This window comes from Dama dama, chromosome 20 (assembly GCF_033118175.1).
Source record: "Dama dama isolate Ldn47 chromosome 20, ASM3311817v1, whole genome shotgun sequence".
NCBI classification, from domain to species: Eukaryota; Metazoa; Chordata; class Mammalia; order Artiodactyla; family Cervidae; genus Dama; species Dama dama.
Window position 1 is genome coordinate 8,862,990 of NC_083700.1, and position 25,350 is coordinate 8,888,339.

At 44.9% G+C, this 25,350-nt stretch overlaps 1 protein-coding gene across 3 annotated transcripts in view; it reads right to left on the minus strand.

The window, feature by feature from the left end:
* The window catches only part of C20H1orf226 (chromosome 20 C1orf226 homolog), a 344,401-nt gene that overhangs the window by 240,671 nt on the left and 78,380 nt on the right, over positions 1–25,350 (minus strand). For all 3 annotated transcript variants that reach the window (XM_061120245.1, XM_061120244.1, XM_061120246.1), the window contains exon 2: positions 20,386–20,457. In XM_061120245.1, the coding sequence (XP_060976228.1) occupies positions 20,386–20,457 (72 nt within the window). The remainder of the gene's footprint in view (positions 1–20,385; positions 20,458–25,350) is intronic.

Here is a 25,350-nt window from a genome sequence, read left to right on the forward strand (position 1 = left end):
AACATTTATGTAGACTTGCTCTCACTGTTATTTTTGAATTCTACAGTTGATTCTTGGGTCTGATGGTTGGGTACCAGGAATACCTGAAAGAGATGAAACCATCGCCTCCCTGTCCTTTCCTGGTTTTTCCACCAAATGACTTAAACAGTTGAGGAGATACCAGTCAAACTTAAAGATATTAACAACTCATATATACCCAGGACTATTCAAACTGCCTTCTCTTCCAGCTCCTCTTGGGTAAACTAAGACCCGCCTGGGGCCACAAAATCCAGCAAAGACTGATGTGGTTGTAAACAAGGACAGAGCTGAGGCCTGTGTCTGAGCTGAGAGGTCCTTCCAGGGAGTGCCCCCGCCCCTCCTCTGCAGAAAGGTACCAGGGCTGCCGGGGGGCCTGAGGTCTCAGCAAAGGCAGGAGCCCCGCCTCCATGCAGAGCTGGAGAGAGAAGAGCCTGGGGAGTCTTGGGAAGGGCAGAGCAAGCTGGAGCGAAAGGAAAACAAGGATGCTGACTTCCCACAGGGAAAAGGGTTTCCCAGAACCTCCCTCAGCCCCGCAGCCACCTGGAGCCAGGGGTGATTAGGTTACTCAGGACGCAAGTCCCGGCCAGAGAAGCAAGCCAGGGGCTCTCCAGCCCCGAGACCATGCTGTCCCCACCACGGCCTCTAAAAAGACAGGAAGCAAAGGCCCCGGGACCAGGCAGTTCTGGAGAGCAGCTTTGTGAGGAGGAAGAGCTCAGAATGACTGTTTTCACTGGAAATCCAGGGTGTGCCGCTCCACCTATTTAACAAGCCCTCGGGTGATGAGACTATTCACAGAGGCAAAAAAGAATGCCAAATCTTCTCAAGATGGTTAGTGGTTAAGGAAACAGGGTAAATTGCTAATATCACACTAACAAGGGTGATTCCGACTGGGCTGGTTAGACAGAGCTCCTTGTGGAGAAGTGATTTGTTATTCCCACAGCCAACGCACACGGTGAAACGCCTCTCCAGGGAGACAGAAAGAGGACTTAGGAACAGCAGCTGCCGCCTTGCCTCTCACTGACGCGGTGCCAAAGGGCTGGGTGCCTGCCGCAGAGGCAGACGCGGCAGGTTTTCCCCCCGAGACCTGCCAGCAGAGGCACCAGATCCAAGGACAGCGATGCCAGGCCGGACAGTCTACCAACAGGCGTCCTGACCGAGGCGGGGCACCATCTCACTGCCTGGCGGGCCCGCAGGCCACCTATCTGGACACACGCTTGGCAACACACAGCCTTCTCTGCAGTGTCTCACTGAACCCTCGTGAAACAGCCGAGGAAACTGGGGGACGTAACCACTTCCTCACCTTACGGAGAGGAAGACTGACATTCAGAGAAAATCAGTTTGCGCACAGCAATGTGACAGAGACACACACAGAGGGCTTCTGCCTGCAAGTCCAGAACAGCTCAGGAGGGAACATTCCAGCAAATGAGCATGCCTGGGGGAGGCGTCTCTCCAGCCACACAACCAGCAGGGGTGGAGAGAGGAGGGGCTGACATCCCGGAGTACCTGTTATAGGCAGGCACCTCAGGATCCAACAGCATCATTGCCTGGAAGTCCAACAGGGTTGACACTGCTCCTGTTTCACGAGAGAAGAATCAAAACCTTCAGCCCATGGTTCTCGTGATGATCATCGCAGTCCCTGCCCTAAAGGAGACACATCCACGGCGGTCTGCGGGCAGAGACAGAGGTCTCCAGGGAGAAAGCCTCTAGGAAGGATGAGAGCCCAGACGGACTTGTGCAGGATACGCAGAAGTTCAGTCCTTAGGCCAGCCAATGAGGGGAGCTTCCCAGGCAGAGGGAAGCACAGGGCCCTAAGAACAGCAGGCCTGAGGTGCCAGGCAGAAGCCCCCGGGCCAGACTCCAGCCTGTGGGTGATGACCCGTTACCACATGGCCTGAAGCAGGACAACTCCTATAGACGTGCCTTTATACAGCAGGGTGGGAGATGGGGAGGAGGGGACCAGCCCAGCGCACAGCGACAATCTGACGGGCAACTCCAATCTCTGCAAAATGACAGGGGTCCCACTGGGGAGGGATGAAGAGGGAGAAACACATTTGAAAAATATTTCCGGGGCAAAGTCAGTAGCGGCGACTAATGTGGAGGCTGCTGACCGAGAATAGTCTAAGGTGACTGAGGTTTCAGGCTGACATCCTTGGACTGATAAGACGCCTTTCAGGGAGGTAAGGAAACATTAACAGAAAAAACTGCAGGGGAGAAGGTTCCAAGCAAAGAAAAGAGAGTGTGGAAATGATGCATTCTATTTTTGACATACCGAATTTAAGGCGCCTTTGGGATATCCAAATGGGGGTGTCACACAGGATGTATGAGTCTCAAAATCTAAAAAGAAGTTTATGAAGAAAAATCCAATAGTGGCCTTATTTACATTTGGCGCTGCACAGTGTCTGGCAGGGTTCCCAGACTGGAGAACCGCACAATCAGAGACACACATGACGCTGCCCGGACCGAGATCCGGTAAAGCGGGGACAGTCACGTTCTGGTAAGATCTCTGACCCAAGAGTAAGCAAACTGGAGTCTTGCCTTGGTTGTGATGCCACAACTGTACCTCGTTCAGGCTCAGGAGTGAATCCCAGATTCCCCACTTATCAGTTCTGTGATCTTAGGCAAGTTACTTAACCTCTCTACAGATGAGACAGCTTCCTCATCTACAAGAGGGGATGATCATCATACCTATACCACACGAAGTTAAGGTGAGGATCCAGTAATATGAAACTTGCAAAGCACTTTGCACTTGGCTTGACATTGCAACATAGCACATGGCACAGTCTATAATCGATTCTGTGTCAGCACTGACCAGGACAACAGTAAAAGGGGGCAAGTCATTTCACTCTGATGACCCTTATCTGTAACAAAACAGGGGCAATATCTGCCTTAACTTGCTAACCTCATAAAAAGCTACTGAAGACATGAGATGACAATGGACATGAAAACTGACTTTAATAACTATGAAGTACTACCCAAGTGAGGACTGAGCCTTTCAGCCAGGACAGAAGAGGCTTCCTTCTGGCAGTTCAGGGCCTCAGTGTTTGTTGCTGCACACGTTTTGTTCCGTGACTGTGCACCCCTGTCCTCAATACACTGCTTTTGGTCCTAAGAGGAACTAGCCACACGCCAGCGCCTGCATAACCTGCAAGTGGAAAAAGTCACAGAAGAGAATACTATTCCGCCATAAAAACAGGAATAAAATTTTTATTTATGCTACAACATGGGTGGTCCTTGAAAACATCATGTTTAGTAAAATAAGGCAGAGAAGGACAAATATTATCTGAGATTCCACTTATATGAGGAATCTAAAACAGGCAAAAATCAGACAGATGGCAGAAAAGAGGTGACCAGAGGCTGAGAGCAGAGACAGAGTTGTTGTTCAATGGGTATAGAGTTTATGTTGGACATGATTAAAAGATCTGGGGTACAGATAATGGCAATAGGTACAGAATATGTGAGTTATCTAATGTCACTGAATTGTACATTTTAGAATGGTTAAAATGATAAACATTATGTATATTTTTTTAAAATGCACAGACATTACCAAAACAAGGAATGGATGTTCAGTGCAACCTATTATTAACATGAAAAATAGGTCCCCAGAGATGGTGAATGTAGCAGTAATGAACCAGGGTTCTGTTCTTTGAGATATTGTCTATTTTTACTTTTTTTATTGAAATATTGTTGATCTACAATATTGTGCCAATCTCCACTGTACAGCAAAGTGACTCAGGTATACACACACATACACATCCTTTTTAATATTCTTTTCCATTATGGCTCATCACAGTATATTCACTACAGTTCCTTGTGCTATAGATTGTGACCTTGTTGTTTGTTCATTATAAATGTAATAGTTTGCATCTACCAACCTGAAACTCCCAGTGCACTCCCTCCTCCCCTTGGCAACCACAAGTCTGATCTCTATGTCTACGCGTCTGTTTCTGTTTTGCAGACAGGTTCATTTGTGCCATATTTTAGATTCCACATATAAGTGATAACATGATATTTGTCTTTCTCTTTCTGACTTACTTCACTTAACATGATAATCTCTAGTTGCATCCATGTTGCTCCAAATGGCATTATTTTGTTTTTATGGCTGAGTAGTATTCCATTGTATATATGTACCACATCTTTATCTATTCATCTATCAATCAACATTTAGGTTGCTTCCAAGTTTTTGGCTATTGATAAAAGTGCTGCTATGAAAATACAGGTATATATATCTTTTTGAATTATACTTTTGTCTGGGTATATTCCCATGCATAGGATTGCTGGATTATACAGTAATGCTTAAATTCCAAAACATATAAACAACTTATATAATATAACATCAAAAAAGCAACCCAATCAAAAATTGGGCAGAAGACAACAGATGGCCAGTAGGCACATGAAAAGATGCTCGACATCACTAATTATTAGAGAAATGCAAATCAAAACTACAGTGAGGACCACTTCATACCAGTCAGAATGGCCATCGTTAAAAAGTCTACAAATAAAACATGCTAAAGAGGATGTGGAGAAAAGAAGCCCTCCTACACTCTTGATTGGTACAGCTACTATGGAGAATAGTATAGAGGCTCCTCAAAAAACTAAATATAGAATTACCATATGAACTGGGTTCTTCATCTCCTCCTGATGTGATGCATAAACATCACTGGCTTCAAGAAGAGCCCCGAACATTATGTCAGCACAAGAAACTGGGCTGAGCTAGGTAATATTCAAATGCTCCCATGGAAGCTCAATTACATTATTTCTTACTCTTGAGCATAAATGGCTGTAATAAAGTAAGTCACCTTCTTTAAAAGCAAGCATGTGTTAGCTTTGATAACAACTGATTCTTGCTAACTCATTCTCTATGTACAGATTAATGCATGTTTTAAAATCATTCCGAACTTGTTCACCTCAGGAGAAGAACCAAAGCTCTTCACACAGAGTGACCTTTCAATCTGCTACAGACTTGGGGGAAAGATAAATGCATTTTCTCATGGGTGGTCAGGCACTCAGCAGGTAATAAGTGAACCAGATTCACATGATATGTGATTCCCAGGAATAAACTCCTGGAAATAATCTCCCATTACCACCTGGACTCCTGAGTCTCCAGCCACACTGCGCTGCTTGCTATTTCTTGAACCTGCAAAGCCCATTTCTGCCCCATGGCCTTTGTACTGACTGTTCCTTCTGTCTGGAGGCCTCCTCCAGATATTCACATGGCTTGCTTACTCCTCTCTAGGTCACATTCACATCTCTAGAGATTTAAATATCACCCTAAACTAGAGGCCTTTTCCAACAATTCATATAAGCTTTCACCCCTTACCTCCTGATACTGTCTATCCTCACGCTCTCCTTTATTTCTCTGCCAACAATTTACATGTATTGTCTCCTCATTTATCTTTATCCTGGCTACCAGAATATAACCTCCGTGCAGACAGGAATGTTGTTTTGTAAACTGTTATATCTCCAGAGCCCAAAACAATATTGGCTCAAAAGAGAAAGTCAATCTATTTTTTTTTTAGTGATTTATTATCTTTATAAATTATATACCAAAGTTCTTATAATATTATTGACTGCATTTCCTGTTCTGTACATCACATTCCTGTGACTTACTGTATTATTAGGTTGCTGCAAAAGTAATTGCAGCATTGCATTGTTGAACTTTGCTATTTGTTATTGGAATGCATTCTGAAATAAATATGGTTATGTTATACATCATTTTAATGAGCACTTCTAGCTTTATGTTTTTGGCTAATGACTTATCATTTGCTGTTTATTTTATATTTATTTTAGACCATAGAAGTGATGTTAGACAAAAAGCAAATTCAAGAGATTTTTTTTTATTCTAATTCAAAATGGGTCATAAAGCAGCAGAGACAACTCACAACATCGAAAATGCATCTGGCCCAGGAACTGCTAAAGAACGTACAGTCCAGTGGTGGTTCAAGCAGTTTTGTAAAGGAGACAAGACCCTTGAAAATGAGGCGCTCAATGGCCAGCCGTCAGAAGTTGACAATGACCAATTTAGAGGATCACTGAAGCTGATCCTCTTACAACTACACAAGAAGTTACCAAAGAAATCAATTTCAGCCATTCTATGGTCATTCAGCATTTGAAGCAAATATGAAAGGTGAAAAAGCTCAGTAAGTGGGTGTCTCATGAGCTAACTGAAAATTTTAAAAAAAATCACTGTTTTGAAGTGTCCTCTTATTTTACACAACAATGAATCATTTTTCAATCGGATCATGACACAAAACAAAAAGTGGACTTTATATAACAACTGGAAACAACTAGTACAGTGGCTGGACCAAGAAGAAGCTCCAAAGCACTTCCCAAAGCCAAACTTGTACCAAGAAAAGGTCCTGGTCACTGTTTGGTGGTCTGCTGCCTGTCTAATTCACTACAGCTTTCTGAATCCTAATAAAACCATTCTATCTGAGAAGTACGCTCAGGAAATTAATGAGATGCACCCAAAATTGCAATGCCTGCAGCTGGTATTGGTCAACAGAATGGGTCCAACTCTTCTCCATGACAATGCTCAACTTCATATCGCACAACCAACACTTCAAAAGTTGAATAAACTGGGCTACAAAGTTTTGCCTCATCTGTCATATTCACCTGTTCTCTGGCCAACTGACTACCACTTCTTCAAGCATCTCAACAACTTTTTGCAGGAAAAAAAGCCTTCTCGACCAGCAGAAGGAAGAAAATGCATTCCAAGAGTTTATCAAATCCCAAAGCAAGTATTTTTAAGCTACAGAAAAAAACAAACATTTCTTGTTGGCAAAAATGTGTTGACTATAATGGTTCCTGTTTTGATTAATAAACATGTGTTTGAGCCTACTTATGATTTAAAATTCATGGTCTGAAACCATAATTACTTTTGTATCAATGATTGCTTCCAAATAGAAAAGGAGTACGTCAAGGCTGTATATTGTCACCCTGCTTATTTAACTTATACACAGAGTACATCATGAGAAACACTGGGCTGGAGGAAGCACAAGCTGGAATCAAGATTGCCGGGAGAAATATCAATAACCTCAGATATGCAGATGATACCACCCTTATGGCAGAAAGCGAAGAAGAACTAAAGAGCCTCTTGATGAAAGTGAAAGAGGAGAGTGAAAAAGTTGGCTTAAAGCTCAACATTTAGAAAACTAAGATCATGGCATCCGGTCCCGTCACTTCATGGCAAATAGATGGGGAAACAGTGGCTGACTTTATTTTGGGGGGCTCTAAAATCACTGCAGATGGTGACTGCAGCCATGAAATTAAAAGACACTTACTCCTTGGAAGGAAAGTTATGACCAACCTAGACAGCATATTAAAAAGCAGAGACATTACTTTGCCAACAAAGGTCCATCTAGTCAAGGCTATGGTTTTTCCAGTGGTCATGTATGGATGTGAGAGTTGGACTATAAAGAAAGCTGAGTGCCAAAGAATTGATGCTTTTGAACTGTGGTGTTGGAGAAGACTCTTGAGAGTCCCTTGCACTGCAAGGAGATCCAACCAGTCCCATCCTAAAGGAAATCAGTCCTGGGTGTTCATTGGAAGGACTGATGTTGAAGCTGAAACTCCAATACTTTGGCCACCTGATGCGAAGAGCTGACTCATTGGAAAAGACCCTGATGCTGGGAAAGATTGAGGGCAGGAGGAGAAGAGGACAACAGAGGATGAGATGGTTGGATGGCATCACCGACTCAATGGACATGGGTTTGGGTAGACTCCAGGAGTTTGTGATGGACAGGGGGGCCTGGCATTCATGGGGTCACAAAAAGTTGGACACGACTGAGTGACTGAACTGAACTGGATACATACCCAGTAGTTTGTACCTCTTAATCCCCTTCACCTACTTCCATCCTCTTCCCCTCTAGCAAAGATTAATTTGTTCTCTGTATCCGTGAGTCTGTTTCTGTTATATATGTTTGTTGTGTTTTTTAGATTCCACACATAAGTGAAAGCATACAATATTTGCTTTTCTCTGATTTATTGCATTTAGTATAATACCCTTCAGGTCCTTCCAGGCTGTCACAAGTGGTAAGATTTCATTCATTTTTGTGACTGAATAATATTCTATTGCAAAGTATGTAAACCACATCTAACCATTCATTGGTTGGTAGGCACTTAGGCTGCATCCATGTCTTGGATACTGTAAATAGTGCTGTGAGAACGCAGAGAAAAGGGAACTCTAGCACACTGTTGGTGGGAATGTAAATTGGTAAAGCCATTATGAAAAAAGTGTGGAGGTTCCTCAAAAAATTAAAAACAGAACTAGCACATGATTCATCAATTCCACCAAATATTTATCCAAAGTAAATGAAAGGACTAATGCAAAGAGATATATGGACCCAATGCTCATTATACTTTTTTAATGAATGGAGAAAAAAATAAGTTCTTGTGTCAGTACACTATTCTTTATATTGACAAGAATGCCTTCATCAAGATTACCTAAGAAAGCAACGATTTGTTTCCTTTGGCTATGAAGACAACTGTAACATCCTCCTCAATCCACATCAAATGTTTTCTAAAATTTAGTAAAGTATAGGCCCCTTTTTAAGAAAAAAATTTGCAAACACTCAGCATTTGAATGAATAAATGAAGTGAAGTGAAATGAAAGTTGTTCAGTTGTGTCCGACTCTTTGCGACCCCATGGAGTACACAGTCCATAGAATTCTCCAGGCCAGAACACTAAAGTGGGTAGCCTTTCCCTTCCTCAGGGGATCTTCCCAACCCAGGGATCGAACCTAGGTCTCCCACATTGCAGGTGGCTTCTTTACCAGCTGAGCCACAAGGGAAGCTGGTATATTCACACTATGGAATATCATTCAGTAATAGAAAGAAATGAAATGCTGATACATGTCATAATATAGGTAAGCCTTGAAAACATTATGCTAAGTGAAAGAAACGATGCGCAAAAGACCATATATCATACGACTGCCATTGACATGAAACATCCAGAAGAGACAAATCATAGAGAGAGAAAGTAGACTAGAGGCTGCCTGGGGCTGGCATGGGGGGGACTTGGGGCTGATTCGAAGATGACGGCTAGGAAGTACAAAGTCTCTCTGTGGGGTGATAAAAATGTTCTCAAATTGATTATGGAGATGGTTGCACAATACTAAAAACCACTGAATTATATGCCTTAAATGGATGAGTTGCAGTATATGTGAGTTATGCCTCAATAAAGGTGGTACCAAAAAACTCTTGGCAAATCATAGGTAATTGCTTAAATATGTAAGACATAAAATTGGATATAAACTATTTATACATACAGGTCTTTTTACAAATTTATAAATCAAACACAAATTATATAACCAATAAATTCAAAGTAAAAATGTTCATGTCAGAGAAGATTTTGTTATTTAACTAAAACTACATCACTTCTCACAACAGAAATATGTTGTGAGTACCTTATCCAAGTTCTATGGAGTCCAGCAGACGCACAGTTGGGTGATAGTATTTTGACAACCAGCACAGCACAGAAGCCAACAAATCAGAAGAGATACTGGAACTAATAAGAACAAATGCCAGTCACACAAGCCAGGAGCAACTCAAAACGCCACCCGGGGAGCGTAGCCGCATTGCAGCCTCACCTGCAGTCCTGCGCTCCGTGAGCTGACTCATCTTTCTGCCACTCTGTTCCCACCACTGCAAAATCTTACCTCTACAAGGTATGGTACCATCACTGGTCCTCCACTTTAGGGGAATTCATTATAGACACATTGTAAACTTTTCTTCAGTGCACAATTACAAAAGAACTGTCTGGTGCCAACACAAGAAAACAACCAAAACTATAGACGATAAAATCAGTTGGCAGCATTCGAGCATAATATGGCCCTTCCGAAAGACTGCAATAGGCTTATTTTACTTTGTCATTGGCTCAAATGACAACACAAAATTTTTAAATTCTTATAAAGAACTCAGACCCTGGAAACTACATCCTTAAATTGCAAGACAGCCACAGAACCCATTTCGAGAAACACTTATCCACAAACGAAGGGAAAAAGGTAATTGGCACGCAAAGCTGATGCCTTTAACAGCTAACATTTACCCAGTGCTTAAGCGTGTCTGACAGCCAACTTGTATGGTTTTCTGAGCCCACTGCCCTGCCCAATACACATTAATTAGAAAGGAGAGAAGGGAATTATTATTTATGGTACACAATCCATGTGCTAGGCACTCTGCTCAGTGCTTTGCATGCACTCACATAAAACTGAAAAATATATCTGCCAAGATATCTACTTCTGCTTTATTGACTATGCCAAAGCCCTTGAATGTGTGGATCACAATAAACTGTGGAAAATTCTTAAAGAGATGGGAATACTAGACCACCTGACCTGCCTCTTGAGAAACCTGTATGCAGGTCAGGAAGCAACAGTTAGAACTGGACATGGAACAACAGACTGGTTCCAAATAGGAAAAGGAGTACATCAAGGCTGTATATTGTCACCCTGCTTATTTAACTTATATGCAGAGTACATCATGAGAAATGGTGGGCTGGAGGAAGCACAAGGTGGAATCAAGATTACCTGGAGAAATATCAATAGCCTCAGATATGCAGATGACACCACCCTTATGGCAGAAAGTGAAAAAGAACTAAAGAGCCTCTTGATGAAAGTGAAAGAGGAGGGTGAAAAGTTGGCTTAAAGCTCAACATTCAGAAAACTGAGATCATGGCATCCGGTCCTATAACTTCATGGCAAACAGATGGGGAAACAGTGGCTGACTTTATTTTGGGAGGGCTCCAAAATCACTGCAGATGGTGACTGCAGCCATGAAATTAAAAGACGCTTACTCCTTGGAAGGAAAGTTATGACCAACCTAGACAGCATATTAAAAAGCAGAGACATTACTTTGCCAACAAAGGTCCATCTAGTCAAGGCTATGGTTTTTCCACAGGTCATGAATGGATGTGACAGTTGGAGTATAAAGAAAGCTGAGCACGGAAGAATTGATGCTTTTGAACCGTGGTGTTGGAGAAGACTCTTGAGAGTCCCTTGGACTGCAAGGAGATCCAGCCAGTCCATCCTAAAGGAGATCAGTCCCGGGTGTTCATTGGAAGGACTGATGTTGAATCTGAAACTCCAATGTTTTGGCCACCTGATGCAAAGAGCTGACTCATTTGAAAAGACCCTAATGTTGGGAAAGATTGAAGGCAGGAGGAGAAGGGGACAACAGAGGATGAGATGGTTGGTTGGCATTACCGACTCAATGGACATGAGTTTGGGTAAACTCCAGGAGTTGGTGATGGACAGGGAGGCCTGGCGTGCTGCAGTTCATGGGGTCGCAAAGAGTCAGACATGACTGAGCAACTGAACTGAACTGAAGATATTCCAACTTTACTGATTAAAGCCTGGCAGAGTAAGAAACATGTCCAAAATCATTCAGCTAGTCAACAGAAGCAAGAGGATGTGAACTTAGTACCTACGACCCCAATACTAGAGCACCTCAGTAAAGGGGGGGAATCTTTCCAATCTCTGCTACAAGTCTAACTTTCAGAATAATGTCACCACCACACCACCCATCCCCGCTCCACTACCGCCATGATGTCCACAACATAATCTCCAAAACCTGTGACTATGTTACCTTATGTGGCTAAAGGGACTCTGCAGCTGTGATTAAATTAAGAACCCCGAGACAGGGATGTCATTCTGGATCGTCAGGAGGAAGAAGAGTCATCAACGTAATGACCAAGGTCTTACACGTGTTAGGGGGAGGCAGCAACATCAGAGGTCAGATGTGATCGCTGGCTTTGAAGATGGAAAGAGGCCAAGGACTAAGGAATTCAGGCAGCCTCTAGAAGCCAGAAAAGCAAGGGCACAGATTCTCCCTTGAGCCTCAGAAGGAAAGCAGTCCTACCAACTGGATTTTAGCCTCCTTTCAGACTTTTGACCTCCAGAAGTGTAAAATAATAGACTTGCTTTGCTTTAAGCCACTACATTTGTAGTAATTTGTTACAGTAGCAATAGGAAATGAACAGGGCCATGCTAAAGTAATGAGACTGAGGCCTGTGTTACAATCTAAGCTGCTCAGAGGTAACCTTGCCAACTCCGAATTTGGAAAGAAAAGGAAAACAATTAATGGCAAAAGAGAAAATGATGCTGAGGGTAGCTGATGAGGGGGAGAGTTACGCCAACAAATGAAATGTTTCCTGGACAAAGCCTTCCAGAAGGGGGTAAAGCATGGATTTCGTGGCTGAATGTATGAGGAGGCCACAAATGAATGAGGTGGCCGCATGCAGGGGCTGAATGCTCATGGGGAGGGAAGCGCGCAGCTGTAAGGCACTTGCCAACTCCAGCCACTGCTCCATACGGCCCCGCTGTCCCCCAGTGCCCGGATCTTCCCCCAAGAGCATCCAGGGCCATTTTACATCTATTGGTTCTCTTGAGAGAAATTTCCGGAAGAGGTGGCACTACTGGAAGGGAGCTGCAGGAGTGGGGAGGGCTTGGCCATGTCCCGGTCACCTGCCCATTCTGTTCCAGGCCACTGACCACACCACTCCTGAGCAGTCCCTCTTGAGAGATCAAGGCCCTATTCAACAACAAACTGATCCCGTGCTGGACTATTGTGAAAGCTATCTTCAGGGTGGCCCACACTCAGGCAGCCACGACGGGGGACCACACATCGGAGCGCATCCACCTGCATGCACACACCCGCAGAGCCAGGCCGCGCGGCCTCGGGGAGGCTGTGCTGCAGAGCGCAGTCCCCTGGGCTCTTAACAGGCACAAATCCGGTCTGTGGCCGCAAAGACAGCCACCTTCTCTCCAGCCCTGAAGGTCCAGCAAGATGCCTCTACCCTTCCCCACCCGAGGCTTCCCTTCCAGCAGCTACAACAGGTTCCCAAGGGGAGGCAGTAACAGAACATCAGCTGCCACTCTGGAGCCCGGCCTGGCTCTCCACACACCAGCGTCTTTGGCAAGTGACAAAGCAGGCCAGGTCTGACTTCACTGCAGCTTCCCCCCTCCCTGGCACCCCAGCCCCTCAGGAGAGCCTCACTGAGGGTTTCACTGCTTTTTTGCTCACATGGCTATCAGCTAAGATTAATTTTCTCAGTCACTCAACAAAAGTCTACTGAGCAAAGGCTGGCATCCTGCCAGACACTGGGAATATACTTGTTACAAGCGCTACAAGAGACGGAAGTGCGGTGCCCCAAGACCATAGGAGGGGACAAAACGATCTAGTGGGGGAAGCCTCCCCAAGGAAGCGAGGCCTGCCACCGAAATCTGGAAAAAGATGCTGGCTATTAAAAGAAGCTAGGTGAAGCAGCGCAGTATCTGAGGGTATTTATCTATATGAAATGCTCTGAAACCCAGAAGGTGTAAAAATGACACTGATGAGTATAAATGATCCTTTTTGGTTTATAAAGTAGTTTTTCATGCATTATCCCACTCTACAATAGCACCAGGGAAAACAACAAGTATCATCCTTCCCCTTTATAAACAAGGAAACTGAAATTAATGGCAGTCAACACCTCACCAAGTTTACACACCAAGTCAAGGGGCTGCAAGTTCAACTCTCATTCTCCACTGAGAGCTCTTCTGACTACACAGTGCTGCCTTCCTGAGGAATCCAAAAAGTGCAATGATAGGGAATGGTATTAATATTTGGGAACAAAGGCCTTGAAAGTCATACTAAATATCTGGCCACCAAATTCACCTATTCACACAGCAGACCCAATGGTGCAAAGTCAGTAGCCTGATTTCAGTATTACCAGCCACTCTTCAACTTACAACCAGTAACCTCCAAGCAAGCGATCCCACTGTGTCAGACCAACTGTGGGCTCACAGAACTTCTCTGAACTTTGTGAATCATTCTAAGTTGTGCAATTTTTTTTTAAAGTCATACCCCCTCTTCTATGGTTGTCTTTGTCCAGCTGGCATCTTCTCAAACCTCTGGATCCTTGGTAGACAAAGAGCAGGGCTTCCCAAGTGGCACAGAGGTAAAGAATCCCTCTAATGCAGGAGATGCGGGTTCAATCACTGGGTCAGGAAGATCCTCTGGAGAAGGAAATGGCAACCCACTCAGGTATTCTTGCCTGGAGAATCCCATGGACAGAGGAGCCTGGTGGGCTACAGTCCGTGGGGTCACAAAGAGTCAGACACGACTGAACAACTGAGCAGACAGAGAGCAGGATAATCATCCAGTGCTTCTGGAGAATATCTCTTAAGCTTCCTCCCTACCTGGGTCATCACAAAGATCAGAGAGGAGCATGTGGTCAACCTAGCACGAGGCAGTGGGTAAAGTATGTGATCTGAAATTAGAGGGCCTGTTGGTTTGGTCTGGCCTCCGTCACTTAGTGTATCCTATTTGGTAGACAATAAACAAGTCAGGTGTGGTAGGTGGAATGACGGGCCTCCAAAGGTGTCCATATCCCAATGCCTGGAACCTGTGACAGTGTTATTTTACATGGCAAAAGGACTTTGAAGAAGTCACTTGAGAACTGTGAGATGGGACGATGATCCTGAATTCTCCATATAGGCCCAATGTCATCAAAAGGATCTTTATAAAAAGGAGGTAGGAGGGTCACAGGCAAAGAAGAGGACATGGTGATGACAGGAGAGTTTAGAGTGACGAGGCTGCAAGCCAAGCAACACAGGTGGCCTCCAGAAGCTGAAAAAGACTCTCTCCTAGACCCTCCATAAGGGATCCAGCCCTGCTGACACAATTTTATTTTAGTCCCGTAAGACCCACTTCTGACCTCCAGAACTGTAAGATAATAAGCTTGCCTTGTTTTAAACCAGTCAGACGGCATTGATTTGTTTCAGTAGCAACAGTAAACTAATACAGAAAATAACAGAAAACTAAAGATTTCTTAAGAGTAAGACAAACAAGGGAACAGACCATGGTCTTTATGTGTCAAGGGTCTCAACCTTGGGGAACACGGCAAATCCTGAAAAAGGAAACAAACAAAAAGCAGGTTCAAAAATGAGACGCAGACAAACAGAACAGACTTTTGGACTCGGTGGGAGAAGAAGAGGGTTGGATGATTTGAGAGAATAGCCCTGAAACATACACATCACCATATGTGAAATAGAGAGCCAGTGGGAGTTTGATGTCTGACACAGGGCACCCAAAGTCGGTGCTCTGTGACAAGCTGGAGGGACAGGTGGGGAGGAGGTAGGAGAGGAGTTCAAGAGGGAGGAGACACATGTACGCCCATGGCTGATTCATGTTGATGTATGGTGAAAACCATCACAATACCGTAATTATCCTCCAATTATAAATTTTTTTTTAAACTGCTGCTACCCACAGCTGCAGTTCATTCCAACTCAGTTTGACAGTCAAAGCATCCCCAACTCCCAATTAATCAATGGAAATTCCTAGAAGCTGTCCAAAGAAAACAAGGAACCAAAACATGTGCAGTGAATTTCCATTGGCCTCACTCCGCAGTGGAAAGCATACTGGGCTGGGCATCGGAAGATCTGGGTCTTCCTCCTGTGTGACCTTGGGCCTCTGTAAAATCTGATGGGCAAACTGATAAACTGCAATTACAGTCACATCAAACAATGAATGGTGTGTTATGATTCTGGGTATCTGAAGTACACAATAGACTGAGTTTAATCAAGTACATTTTATTGAGGAAAACATTTAAGTCACTTGTTCATTCACAAAACACTACTGTGTTCTAATGGTCAGGCATGAAGCCAGGAAGCTGAGGTTCAAAGACAGTGCAGTGTGATGTGGCCACCTCCCCTCAGGAGAGCAAGCCCTCCCTGAACCACAAGAGTCTCTTCTCTGGGGTCATCTGGCTGCAGTATCTACTGACCAATCCTCAGTAACCCAGGAGCCTTCCCTGTGTCCCCCAAGTTGGGCAACACCTCCCAGTTACACACTTCCTTAGCTTCTTGCCCTTTCACTAATAATGTATATGTGTCTAGTTTGCCCATTGCTGAGTATCGGCAGCCAACAGAACACTGAATCATCAGCACAGCATGTGCCAGGCGTCCCCTTCCCCCCTTCCTCCCTGTCCCATCGTCCTGCCTCTCATCAGACAGCAGGAAGAAGATTATTCCCTTCTCCAGGGTATCTTCCTGACCTAAGGACAGATCTTCCTGACCCAGGTCTCCTGCACTTCACGCAGATGTTATACCATCTGAGCCACCAGGGAAGCCCCAAATGATCTATGTGAAAGACTGTGAAAAGTTGTAAGTGTACAAAGTACAAATACCCACAAATAATCGCTATTAGCCACAGAGCAGGAGGAAGCACTGAACACCCTTCCCCAGCTGAGCAGGGCTGGCTGTTCTGCTCCTCGCTTCTTCCTCAGCCAACCCCCAGGTCTTAGGGTCCCACCTGCGTGGTCTCTGCTCTAAGTGGTCTCCAAACATGAGAACCAGGAACATGCCACGCTGGCCACCGGAGCCTGACCAACAGCTGTGCATCCAAGCAGAGGGACCTGGGGGACCTGGGCAGGGCCAGAAGTGGTTCTGCTTGGAATGTTAGAGAAGCAGAAGGTGAAGGTGCTAAATTAAGGGGAGGCCTTCTAAGAAATGCTGATGAATTCATCCATTTATGTGCCAACTCATACATGCCACCTGTGCTAAGGCTGCACTTACCATTCACAACCCCAGATCTTGCCCTCAGAAATACAGTATAAGGAACTCCCACACTCTGGCATAGGGAGTTCAGCCGGGGGGTCCCTGTGACAGCAAGCATCCTGGCAACCCATTATGAGTCCATGTCCTGCTCCCTGAAACCACCCATGAACACTCCAAGCGCCTAATGGCTCCCATCCCAACAAGCCCTTACCAGCAAAAAGAAAACTCATCTATTTAAAGAGCAATAAGACACACACGTTACTGAGGAAAAAAAAATTTATACTGTGGGGGGATCAAAAATGGTGTAACCATTATGGAACACAGTACATTGAGTCCTCAGAAAGTTTTAAAAAAGCGTTACCATCTAACCCAGTATTCCCACTTCTGAATACACATCAGGGGAATTCAAAACAGGTCTCAAAGAAAATTTGCATATTCAAGTTTACTGAAGCATTACTCACAGTAGCCCATAGCCAAAAGGTAGAAGAAACCCAAGTGTACAATGGATAAAGAAAATGTGCTATGAACGTTCAACTGTACACACCCCTGAGAGCTCAGTGAGTAAAGAGTTGCCCTGTAGTGCAGGAGACCCGAGTTCAATCCCTGGGTTGGGAAGATCCCCTGGAGAAGGAAATGGCAACCCACTCCAGTATTCTTGCCTGGAGAATCCCATGGACAGAGGAGCCTGGCGGGTTGCAGTCCATGGGGTCACAAAGGATTGGGCACAACTGAATACTATGCAGCCAAAAAAGGTAGGAAATGTCACGTGCTACAACACGGATGAACATTATGAACATTATGCCAGGTAAAATAAGCCAGGCCAGATGGTAAATACAGTATGATTCCATAAATACGAGGTGTCTGAACAGTCAAATTATACACACAGAAAATATAAAGGTGGTGGCCAAGGGCTGTAGGAAGAGGAAGGAAGAATTAGTGTTTAATGCATACAGAGTCTCAGTGTTGCAAAAATTTCAGAGTGACCTACTACACAGTGTAAATATACTTAACACTATTGAATTATACACTTTTAAATGGTTAAAATGTCATGTGTTTTTAATCACCATAAAGAAAAAATCTTTGCAAGCACATGAAAAAGAAAAAAATGCCAAAGACAGATAACATTAATTTTAAATGAAAATCTCTACGGCGAGAGTACCCATGAGAAACAGGGAAAGAGGAAAAGCATCAGTCAAATCGCCAGTCCATCTAGTTAGCTTGGAGTCGGCATTGCAGGTATAACATGGGGGCAGGAACAGGACCCCAAATGGCCACTGAGGCCCCAGCGTGGAAGATGAGTCTGGTGACCTCAGGACCAGCCTGTCACTGAGGGCTTCCCTCTCTGGGAAATGGAGACAATCTGCACTGCTTCATCCACCGTCCTGTCCAGGAAGACTGGCATCTAGAGGGCCTGGCATGGCACAACTCGATTCACAGACGTAAGGCACCAAGGTCCTTAGAGGAACTGCCTTCCTCTGAGGACGAGCCCCTGCTTGGGACCAAACTGGAGGCCTGCATCTTGTGAGTCCACAAGAGCACCCAGGAACCCAACTCTGCAGTGTCCTACCTAACGTTAGCCAGGCACCATTCAACAGAAAAGGACAAAGTCAGGAACAGTCCTTTACATGGAAATCACATGCTCTGGTTCCTGACAACTGTAATTACAGCCAAAACAGCTTCTAAAAGGGAGGGAAGAAAAGAAAATAGCATCCCGGACCTAACAGTGAATTGGGGGGTTCAGGGTAAAACACACACCCAGAGTTCTCATTGGTGGCCAGACTAAACAAGTGACTGGACAGCCAGACCAAACAGCTTTCTGGCCAATTAATTCCTCCCTCTAATTTAATGAGCTGCTCATTAAGTACTGGAAGCAGGTCATAGGGAACAGAGCTGCTGGCACACGGCCCACCGGGCTGACAGGTGACAAGGGAGGGGAGACAGGGGCCACACTCCAGCCCAAGGACTCCAGATCCCATGCACGGCCAGCGCCACCAGACGCCACAGCCCACCTCTACTTCGAGACGCTGTTTTCCTGTACCTCCGTTCCTTCTACAAAGCTGGATTCCTGCCACTGACTCCGTCACTGAGGAAGCTCCAAGTCCCGACCTTGCAATTCTCCAGCGGGAGTCATCGCCCAAACCAGGGAGCAGCACAGTTCTGGGTGTGGATGCCAGCTCAAACTACTGACACCAACTTGATCTAGAATTAATTATTTAATGCCCCAGGCTTCCATGTCCTCATCTACAAAATATAAAAATAATACTCTCACTTCATCTAGAGTAGCTACAAATAATAAATAACATTATTTCCATATTAAAAGGCCTAGTAAAGCACCTATCACACAGTAAGTGCTGAATATTAGCTACTATTATTATTAATTACTCTAATAATGATAGTAATAGTAGAAACAACATATTCACTGTGTCCTAGTCGAGTATGAAGAAAAGAGGGACTCTCTTGGTTGAAACCGCAAGGTCACAACTGTGGTGAGAGAATAACCCACCCTCACAAGGATAACACCCCAGATACACCCAGCCAGGCCTGAGCGGTCTCTACCTGAGTGGGAAGGTGAAGGAAGAGAAGAGGTCTGGGAATCCTGAGTGCCAGGCCTGAAGTCAAAGGCATGTTCTCATGAAACCAAGTGGAGAACTGCATGCAGGCTACATGCCCACCACTCCAAGACCTCTGTGACTCTCTGAGCCTCAGTTTAATCCAGATAATGAAGGTAACATGATCCCCTTTCACAGTTTGCTGTGAACATTACATGAACTCATGTGAAAGTGACTCATTCCTACGTCCAAGAAAAACAGTATTGATGTATTTAAGAACACTTTCAACAAATTCAACTTAACAACAAAAAATGCTGAAGAACTGAGAGGGTCAAAGCAGTGAATGGCCTAAAATAAGCAGGCTGATGAACTGCTTAGAGAAAACACGATAAATTGAGGTTTCTGTTGTTCAGATGAACTGACTAAAAAAAAACTAACAAAAAGCAAAATGAAGCTCCCAACATCTATATGTTTTCCACTGAAGTGAGTAGATTCTTCTGGAAGACAAAGAGCTCAAACCAGGCTGCATTCAGAATGACCAATCCAGCCACCTCCAATACCAATTCTCTCCAAAAAATCATTCCAATTCATTTGCCCAGTCCCAGATCCACCTTCACACTGCACAAATCTAACCTCTTCTGTTTCACGACAGAGTACATGGGGAAATTCCTTCACAGTGGTCAGAAGACAAAATTAATTTTTATTCCGTCTCTGATCCGTGTACCACAGACTCTGGTCCTAAAGCAATAGGTTGGAAAGTTGACCAAACTCTTTTAGAATATCTGAAATATCAGAAGAGAACGCACACACATGTCCAGAGCCTAAAGCAGCTGACCAAGGAAATTCTGTTGAAATCCCACATTTGTTCTTAAAAATTTACATAAATTTCCTTCATGCACCACAAAAATGCTTTACTTTTTAAAAAGTGCTTTGAGCCAAGTATCAGCTAATTACTAAACCTTTTCACTAAAAACTGAATAACTTCACCAGTCTCCCGCTCACTCCCTGGCAGACCACACCCGCTCAGGGGTAACTTGCATCTCAGTCTGAGAAGTGGTAGTTCACAAGACAAGAGAGAGTGGTAGCCCTCCGGCCGTCACGTGTCCATTTTAACCTTGGCCTTTAAGCAACATCAACCACCTAACTCAGAAGAGCTCCCCTGGATAGGACAGGTGTCCTGCGCAGAGTGCAGCCATCCATCCTGGCAGTCTGAGCACTTTCTAAAAGGGCAAGCAGGGAGGATGCCTGAGCTCCAGGCCCACACCGCCCCATCTCCGGCCACTCACCCGGATCCGGCGCATGGCAGCCACAATCTCCACTCTGCTGTTGGGCCTCGGCACGTCCAGACTTCCAACGTACTGTGGGGAGAGACGCAAACACTGGTTGAGCAGAGGGATGGCAAGAGTCCCTAATCACAGCAAGTCAGGGCTGGAAGGGTCTCCGGAGGTCACCAAGTTCATCTTCCCATTCTACAGATGAGGAAATTAAGAGCCAAAAGGATGTTTCCTGACTACTCCTAACTTCATAAAAAGCAAAACGAGAAACTGCTTCCTTTCTTCATCTTGTTTTTAATCAGAGAGGCAGGCAAGGACTGTGTTTAAACAAGCAGGCTTCTGAAACAGAAAGGGCTGGGTATGAAGACTCTCCCACCATCTTTGTGGCAAGCTATTTTGCCTTTGTCTCAGTTTCATCATCTGTAAAGTGGGATTACAGTAAAGATAAAGTGGGATAAGGTATAAATCCCTTACAGAAATCTGGTCTTCATGCATTAAAGCAATCTAAAAGAATAAAAAAGAATAATATCTACTTCTTTTTTAATTAATGAAACTTCACCAAGTTTGCCCTGGATGTTACAGAGACCTCAGATATTTGAGTAATTTCCTGAATAGAGAAAAGGAATGGACTAGTTATGCATTTAAAAATTTAACCTGATTAAACCAAATGACATACAGGTTGTTTAATATCGTATATAATTTTTTGCTACACATGACTCAAATAATGCAGATATATGCAGAGCACTATGGTTTCAATGGTTTCAAATACATCTCTCTTTTGTATATTAATGGACACATAGATTCATAGACACGCAGAGGAATTTCTTTTATGTGAAAAGGTTAATACTATTCACATTGTTCTGCAACTTGATTTTTTAACTTTAAAGATAACTTGGATATCTTTCTACACCAATGGATACAAGTCTATCACATTACTTATGATGACTCCACTACTGATGGACACTTCCCCAGGGCACTCTTACAAAACTGCTTCCACAAATGTCCTTATCTGCACACTGCTGAGCTCATCCAGGTAGCCCTTCAGGCTAGATTCCTACAAGTGGGACTACTGGATCAAAATTACAGATAATTTCTAGATATCATTACTTAGTAGGATGAAACAAGAGAAGAGGACAGCCCCATCCTATTCCATGCTGACCCACTGGGATTTGCCTTTTCCTTTTTACAAGCACATATAAAACAGCCCAGAGGATAGCCCAGAAATTAATAGCCCCAGGATAATTGAAAAGTCTATGCAACCAAGGACCACATTAATAGAAGGACAGGACAGTCATTTGCAGGAAACGTACTTCCTGTGGTTACAAGAACAGAAGGTTCTTCCTAAAATTTGGAATGAGGCTGGCCTCAGTGAAAAGGGTTTCGAAAACTAAATACTGGGAAAGAATTTCCCTGCATATTGATCCACAGTGTGTGGTAATACACTGGAGACAGTGAATCCCTGCCCCCTGTGGGAAGTCTGGGCCCCAGATGGATGGCCTCACCACGGCAGGCAAACAAAGCCCCCTCGACCTGAGGATCTAAGTGCCCCGTCAGCTTCAACCATGGCTGGCAGAGCTCCCCTCTGAGCTCTGCAGGATCCCGTGGTCTGTCAGCATGTCAGTGACCCACACAGCCAGGAATGACATGAGGCCAGGTTTGTGACTGCCCAAGTTCAAAGCAACTCCCCCCGCAGCTGGGGGCAGTTTCCACCCTCCCCCTCCTGAATGCTGCGTGGCTGGTGGCTCCTGCCCTGAACTCTGACCGGCCAGGACTGACCTGGCAATCAGTCTGAACGCAGATACCTAAATGGATGCCCTCCCCCTCCTTTCTCAGAAAGGGGCAGCAGCGAGAACCCCAAACCAGTCTAGGGTACAGACAGAGGAGAAGCGACGTCGTCACACTCTTCATGCCTCCTTCAAGCCATCAGCCAAGCGGGCACATGTGCGTGTACTCACCACGCACCTTCACGCACACAGCAGCGCGCACATGCTCAGCCACCGCATGTGGCACATGCCTACACGTGACTCACCACACACTCATCTCACACAGCCCACATGAAGCATGCACACGGTCATCCCACGCTCACTAACACATCCCACTTGTAGTCACACCACACACTCATCTTCCTTCTCGACCATCTGAAGAAAATCACAAATCTGCCTTTCTGAGAAAGAGTATGGCGCAGACACCCATCTCTACCAGAGCTAGACCTTATGGTTATTCAAGGAGATTAAAAGCAGACATGAAGCAGGGATCAAAAACTAAATATCCACACTAATGACAAACCAAAAAGCAGAGCAACAATTTCAGGGGAGCAGAGGAGGGGTCAAAAATCAGAGGGTACCATAAGAGATTACTGCCATTATGTACACGTATAACTCCATACCAAAAAGGATCTCCTTACCTAACCATTACCACCACCACCACAACGCATCTCAGTCCACCCTGAGGCTCCATTCTGGGCAAAACACAAAACAAAGTCTTAGACCAGACAGATCAGGAAGCTAGCTCACGCAGCCACTTCAGTTTAAAAATATCAGGGCCTGCTTCCTTTTCACTACCATCCAGAAAAGAAAAAAAAAAAAACTAGAAGGAAGATGCAAATTGCACTAAGTAATCAACATACAAGATTTATGAGTCAGTTTTATCTGTGGCTTCATCTGCCAGATAAGGAGTTAAGTGCAACTAAGGTTAACCAAAGGACTTCAAATATTCCTTGTAAGTTTCCAGAGAAACCTCAGCCTTGGTGCCAGGTTAATACCTCATGAAGTTGTTTTTTGGGGGGTGGGGGTGCTTTTTCTTCATTTACTTGCTTTCACTCTATTTTCGAGAGATTAATTTCTGAAGACAGTGACAAACTGACCTGTACTGTTTGCTGGTGAATCGTACTAAAAGCAGCAAGACATAACAGCTTAACGCAGTCACAAATATCATCACCGCCCACTGACTTGTGAGACTTTCTGCCCTTACGCTCCTCAAGGAACAGCCCTTTATTTAAAAGGTTTCTGTCAAGTGTTTTTGGAGATCAGGAAAAAGCTTATATATGAAACAAAAATAAACGCATCAAATGATCAGCTTGTGATAATGCTGGAGAGACTGGTATCCTCAGGCTTGGCCTCTGACAAACTGGACAAGATATAAAGAAATAACTGCATAAAATGTACAAAGAGGGAACTATGGATACACATAAACTATGCATATTAGTTAATAATAATGATCAACACTGGCTTATGAATTGTACCAAATGTACACACTAATGCAAGACGGTAATAGCAGAAGACTGAGCAGGGGGTTGAAGGGGTACATGGAAACTCTCCTTGCTACCCAATTTTTCTCTAAGCTTAAAACCACTCTAAAAAATTAAGTCTATTAGTTGAAATAATAAAAATAACTTTGAAGGCACTGGAGAGAGGCCAAAAGCAGGCAGAGAGTGGTGGGGAACCAACCCTTGAAAGTAGGGAACCACACTAGGTAAGACCTTGTGTGTGCAGTTTTGCCAACAGCACAATCCCACAGGGGCAACACGGACTGCCCGGAGCTTAGGCTAAAATGCTCACTCAGGGCCTGGGAAGCTGGTCACCAGGGATGCGAGCAACCAGAGAGCCTGAAAGGGAGCAGAAATCGCTGATGGAAAGGGGGCCCCAATCATACATAAATGCTGCTCAGGTCTTGCATGACCCCCCCAGCTGCACATGTGCAAAGCAGGCTCCAAGGAGTCTGGCAGAAGGTGGCAGCCGCTCACCTCATGCGATCGTGTAAGTCAGTCAGTCACGTCCGACTCTGTGACCCCATAGACTAGCCCACCAGGCTCCTCTGTCCATGGAATTCTCCATTCCAGAATGGAAGAATAATGGACTGAGTTGCCATTCTCTTCTCCAGGGGCTCTTCCCCACCCAAGGATTGAACCCAGGTCTCCTGCATTGCAGGCAGATTCTTTACCATCTGAGCCACCAATCTGCTTGTACTGCTCACGTCAGCAGAGGCAAATTTAGGATTTAAGACCTGTTGCGTTAACTGTCCTTAAGAACAAAAATCTACACTCCTCAGAAGAAGACAGCAGAATCTTACGTCAGTGCAGGCAAGACCACAGGGAAAGACCACAGTGCCACGTTCTCCTGGGGTAAAAGGACAGGGCCCCCACAAATGGGCACAATGGAGTGGTCCCTGGATCTCTGCATTCCCAACTCACATCTTCTCTCTGAAAACCACTCAGTGCTACAGCCTCAGCTCCCAGCACAACCGTGTGAGGTTCAGGCAGAGGCACAACTCCTATCACAGGGATTGACAAGGAGGCCTAAAGCAGTTGGCAGATGGTAGACAAGCCCCCACCCCCAGCTCCTGGCCCCCAGTCCAGGACCCTCCCCACTGTCAGCATTCTTATTAACTCTCTTCCTTCAGGTCCCAAACCTGGCCAGGTTTGAATTCCAACACTGTGCCTACCTTCTTATAGCCTTCAAGTCTCCTGGCCACTGAGTCCTCTCTCTGAAAACAGACACAAGCAGTAGGAAATCTGATGCATGCTAAGTGGTTTCAGCCGTGCCTGACTCTTTGCGACCCCATGGACTGTAGCCCTCCAGGCTCCTCTGTCCATGGGGATTCTCCAGGCAAGACTACTGGAGAGGGTTGTCATGACCCCCTCCAGGGGATCTTCCTGACCCCGGGATCGAACCCGCATCTCTTATGCCTCCTGCATTGGCTAGTTCTTTACCACCAGCGCCACCTGGGAAATCTGGCATTCTGCTTGCATCTAGAAATCAGCAGCTGTGATGTTAGTCCCTTAACCAACCCTCTATCAGTTGCTAAAAACTTGGAATCATAGGAGCAGATGATTCCAAATCCAAAGGAACCTTGGGGACCATGTCCAAGGTTGTGTCACAAAAGGAAGATTAAGAAAGAACATATGAAAAGCATTTAGCACAGCTGGGTATCCTGCCAATGCTTAGGAAATATTCACCACTATGACTTCATCTAAAGTTA